At 64.1% G+C, this 5,349-nt stretch overlaps 1 protein-coding gene across 1 annotated transcript; it reads right to left on the reverse strand.

The window, feature by feature from the left end:
- LOC121348263 (C-type lectin domain family 4 member F-like) lies at positions 1 to 5,147 on the reverse strand. The gene is made up of 6 exons (XM_041427585.1): positions 4,947 to 5,147; positions 3,474 to 3,554; positions 3,081 to 3,122; positions 2,829 to 2,980; positions 2,042 to 2,154; positions 1 to 691 (listed from the first exon to the last, which is right to left on the reverse strand). Exons 1-6 carry the CDS (start codon positions 5,125 to 5,127, stop codon positions 535 to 537), a joined length of 726 nt encoding a protein of 241 aa, XP_041283519.1. The 5' UTR covers positions 5,128 to 5,147; the 3' UTR covers positions 1 to 534.
- Positions 5,148 to 5,349: the final 202 nt, after the last annotated feature.

Genomic DNA, 5,349 nt, shown 5'->3' on the forward strand with positions numbered 1-5,349 from the left:
CCAGAGCCCCGCGCCCACCGGGTGGATCTGGACCCTTGGATAGGGGGGATGAGCCCTCTGGATTTGGGAGATCATCCCACAGGTTTTGGAGGGATCATCCCACTGATTTTTGGGGGATTGAATCTCCTGGATAAGAGTGGGATCATCCCAATTCCTCTGGAGGGATCATCCCACAGTTTTGGAGGGATCATCCCATAATATAAAGAGGGATCAACACAGTAATTTCTGGGGGATTGAACCTCCTGGAATTGAGTGGGATCACCCCACAGGATGGGAGGGATCATCTGAAAGGGTAAGAGGGATTATCCCATTCTTCTGGAGAGATCATCCCACAGTTTTGGAGGGGTCATCCCACTGATTTTTGGGCAATTGAACCTCCTCGATATGACTGGGATCACCCCACAGTTTTGGAGGTATCTGATCCCCCAGATCCAGGAATCATCCAGCATTAATGGGATCACCCCACAATTCCCAGAGCTCCCCCCAACCCCTCCTTGGGGACAACTCTCCGAGGTGCCGCCGCCGCGGGGACGCTCAGGGGACGCTGAGGTCCCTCTGGCACACCCAGGGGAAGCTGAAGTTGCAGTTGTGGTCGTTCCAGAGCCCCGCGCCCACCGGGTGGATCTGCACGCAGCGCTCGCCGCCCCAGCGGCCGTGGTCGGTGCTGTCCGGCTGGCCTGGAGCCCAGAAACTGCCCCGAAGGCGCCGGTCAGCGGGGACGTCCCGCGGGATTAGGGGATCCCAGCCCCCTGGATTAGTGGGGGGCATCCCACTGGATTTAGGGGTGCTGGATTAGCGGGATGATCCAGTTGGATTAGTGGGGTCATCCTGATGGATTTAGGGGATCACCCCACTGGATGGTTAGGGGATTGATCCCACTGGATTTAGGGGATCTGAGTCCTCTGGATTAGTGAGATTATCCCACTGGATTTAGGGGATCTGAGTCCTCTGGATTAGTGAGATTATCCCACTGGATTTAGGGGATCTGAGTCCTCTGGATTAGTGAGATTATCCCACTGGATTTAGGGGATCTGAGTCCTCTGGATTAGTGAGATTATCCCACTGGATTTAGGGGATCTGAGTCCTCTGGATTAGTGGGATGATCCCACTGGATTTAGGGGATCTGAGTCCCCTGGATTAGTGGATCATCCTACTGAAATAGTGGGACGATCCCATTGGATTTAGGGGATCCAAGCCAACCCGATTTAGGGGATCTGAGTCCCCTGGATTAGTGGGATGATCCCACTGGATTTAGGGGATCTGAGTCCTCTGGATTAGTGGATTATCCTACTGAATTAGTAGGATGATCCCATTGGATTTAAGGGATCTGAGTCCCCTGGATTAGTGGATTATCCTACTGAATTAGTGGCATGATCCCATTGGATTTAGGGGATCCGAGTGCACTGGATTTAGGGGATCTGAGTCCCATGGATTAGTGTATCATCCCACTGGATTAGTGGGATTGTCCCGCTGTGTTTAGGGGATCAACCCACTGAATTTAGGGGAGGTGTGCCCCATGGATTAGTGGGATTGTCCCACTGGGTGAATAGGATGATCTCACTGGATTTAGGGAATCTGAGCCCTCTGGGTTAGTGGGATGATCCCACTGGATTTAGGGGATCTGAGCTCCCTGGATAGGAGGGAGGCATCCCATGGGATTTGGGGGGGGGGGGGGGGGGGGAGGGATGATGAACCCTCTGGATGATGGGGATCATCCCCCCAGATTGGGGGGCTGGGGTGAGACCCTTGGATAGGGATGGGAGGAATTATCCCAGTGGATTTAGGGGATCTGAGCCCCCTGGATTTGTAGGATCATCCCACAGGATTAATGGGATCATCCCACTAATTCCTGGGGCATTGAACATCCTGGATATGAGTGGGATCATCCCACTTGATTTAGGGGATCTGAGCCCCCTGGATTAGTGGGATCATCCCACTGGATTTAGAGGATCATCCCACTGATTTTTGGGGGACTGAACCTGCTCAGCGCTCGGGGACAGCCGTGTCCCCAAGTGTCCCCAGGTGTCCCCACCCCGCTCACCTGTGGTCGGGGGAATAGGGGGTCCCGTCCGACCAGCGCCAGGCGCCCCCCGGGCCCGTGGCCGCCAGCCCGATCCAGTAGGTGCCACCTCGGGCCTCCCGGGCCAGGTAGGCCTGGGGACACGGGGACAGGTCAGGGGACACGGGGACAGGGGAGGGGACACGGGGAAAGGTGGGGGGACTCAGACAGGGGAGGGGACATGGGAAGGGGGGACAGGGAAAGGGGGGCAAGGGGAACAGGTGGGATGGGGGACACGGACAGGGGGACACGGGGACATGGCAGGGGGCAGGGGAACAGGGAGGATGGGGCAGAAAAGGGGGACATGGGTGGGGGGACAGGTGAGACAGTGGACGGGACATGGGACAGTGTGGCAGGGGACAAGTGAGGGGACAGTGGAACAGGTGGGACAGGGGACATGGGCAGGGGGGACAGGTGAGGCAGAGGAGGGGACACGGGCCAGTGTGGCAGGGGACAAAGGGACAGGTGGGGGGACACTGGAAGGGGGGGCAGGTAGGAGGGGTGGGTGACAAGGGTTGGGGACAAGCACGGGCAGGTAAAGGGGCACAGGACAGGGTTTGGGGACACGACAGGGGTTGGGGACAGGATGTGGGGACAGGACAGGGTTTGGGGACAGGACAGGGGTTGGTGACAGGATTTGGGGACAGGGGCTGTGTGCAGGATTTGGGGACAGGCCCCTACAGGTGCCCCGGCGGACGCTGCTCAGGTGGGAGGGGACAGAGCAGGACAGGACAGGAGTGGCGGTCCCCGGGGGTGTCCCCAGCCTCACCTGCTCCTCGGCGCTGGTGACAGTGGCCAGGTGCGCGTGTGTCACCGCGCAGGCGGCCTCGGCCGCGGCCCAGGGCTGCCGCTGGCCCGAGAACAGGTAAATCTTGCCCCGGTGGTAGCGCCAGCCCAGCGCCAGCGCCTGCAGCCACTGCCCTGCGCGGGGACACGGCGACACACCTGTCACAGCCCCCTGTCACAGCCCTGCCACCGCCCTTGTGGCCGCCTTTGTCACCTCCCTCCCCCAGTCACCCACCGAGCTGGTCCTGCCGCCGCTGTGCCGCTGAAGGGGTGTCACCTGTGGGGACATGGGGACAGGGACAGCAGTTGGGTCTGGGGACAGCAGTTGAGGGCAAGACTTGGGGACAAGGTTTGGGGACAGGGACAAGGGCTGGAGACGTTCTGGGGACAGAGGACAGGGACTGCAGGTGGGGACAGGCTAGGGACAGGCACTGCGGGTTGGGGACAGTTTGGGGACAGGAGCTGGGGACAGGGGCCAGGATTTGGGGACAAGTCCGGGTTTGGGGACAGGACGGGACTTGGGGGCAGGGGCTGTGTGTGGCGTTTGGGGACAGCGGGTGCAGAACGGGGGCTGCAGGGAGGGTCTGGGGACAGGCTGGGGACAGCGCCAGCCCCGGGGGTCCCTCACCGTCGGGGTTGTGCCACAGGGGGTCGGTGGCCGCTGCCAGCTCCGCCCGCGCCGCCCGCAGCTCCCCCCGGCCCTGCACGTCTGGGGGGGACAGGGGCGTGACAGGACCCCCGACCCTGCCCGGGGTCCCTGCTCGGGGGTCCCTGTGCCCCCCAATCCCTGCCCGGGACCCCCCAACTCCTCCCGACCCCTGCCCGGAACCCCCGACCCAGAGACCCCCCCCAGCCCGGCCTGGCCGTGCCCATTTTGGGGTGGGGACAGAGCTGGGAGGGGACCCGCGACCCCTGCCCGGGATCCCCCCCCCGCTCCAGCCCCCTGCCCGGGACCCCCAGCCACTCCCTGCCCGTGCCCGGACCCCCCAGCCCCCTCCCCATTCTAATCCCCATCTCAATCCCTCCCCAGACCCCAGCCCCAATCCCCGTCTCTCTCTCCCAGCCCCCTCCCCATTCCCAACCCCTCTCCCACCCTTTCCCCGCTCCCTCCCAAACCCCCAGCCCCTCTCCAGCCCCCTGCCCACTCCCACTCCCTTTCCCAGCTTTCTGCTCTTTCCCAGCCCCCTCCCCATCCCACTCCTGACTCCCAGCCCTTCTCCAACCCCTCCCAAGCCCCCAGCCCCTCTCCAGGTCCCTGCCCTTTCCCAGACCCGTTCCCGCTCCCTTCCCAGCCCCCTCCCCATCCGCTTCTGACTCCCAGCCCCTTTCCCACCCCCTGCCCACTCCCAGCCCCTCTCCCAGTCATTCTGCCAGTCCCTGTCCTCTTCCAGCCCCTTCCCAGACCCTCCCCAACCTCTTCCTATCCTACTCCCAGCCCCACTTCCAGGCCCTTCCCAGCCCCTTTCCGAACCCTTCTCCAAATCCCAGCCCCCTCCCAGCCCCTCCCCAAACCCCAGCCCCTTCCTAGCCCCTCTCCAGCCCCTCTCCCAGCCCTCCCCAGCCCCTCCCCATTCCCAGTCCCTTTCCCGACCCCTCTCCAGCCTCTTCCAACCCCACTCCCATCCGCTCCCAGCCTCTTTCCGAGAACCTCCCCAAACCCCAACCCCTTCCCCAAAAATCTCTTTCCCGCGTCCATCCCCTCCCAGCCCCTCCCCAGCTTCTTCCAGCCCCACTCCCATCTCCTCCCAGCCCCTCCCCAGACCTCCCCAAATCCCAGCCCCTTCCCAACCCCTCTTCCAGCCCCTTTCCGGCCTTTTCCCTAGCCCCTCCCCAACCCCTCTCCCATTCCATCCCCTCCCAGCCCCTTTCCCGACCCCTCCCCAAACCCCAGCCCCTCTCCCAGCCCCTCCCCATTCCCAGTCCCTTTCCCGACCCCTCCCCAGCCTCTTCCAGCCCCACTCCCATCTCCTCCCAGCCCCTCCGCAGACCCCCCCCAAATCCCACCCCCTTCCCAACCCCGCGCCCAGCCCCTTTCCCAGCCCCTCTCCCACCCTTCCCACGTGTCCCCCCGCCCGTGGCTGTCCCCGCTGTCCCCACTCACAGAGGGCGGCCAGCGCCGCCAGCCCCGCCGCCAGCAGCAGCAGCGCGGCCGTGCCCAGCGCCCGGCGACACGCGCGACACCGCGGGGACATCGCCGGTGGCGGCGGCCCGGGGTCCCCGCGGGCCCGGGGGGGCGGGTACCGGATCTCCAGGGTCTCGTACAGGTCGGGGCTGTTGGCCATGGCCCTGGGGACACGCTGGGGACAGGGACGGTGCCGGCCCCGCTTCCTGCTCCGTGCCCGCCGGGGAACAGGAACCCCGCTGGTGCCACCCGCCCGGCGTCACGCGTGTCCCCACGCCCCCAGGGGACAGCCAGCCCGCCCTGGGGACAGGCAGGGGATGAGGGGGCTGGACCCTGCGGCCAGCCCTGACTCTGTCCCTGTGTGTCCCTGAGCCTGTCCCCA

The sequence above is a fragment of the Onychostruthus taczanowskii genome, unplaced genomic scaffold, assembly GCF_017590055.1.
Source record: "Onychostruthus taczanowskii isolate IOZ18803 unplaced genomic scaffold, ASM1759005v1 scaffold117, whole genome shotgun sequence".
Lineage (NCBI taxonomy): Eukaryota > Metazoa > Chordata > Aves > Passeriformes > Passeridae > Onychostruthus > Onychostruthus taczanowskii.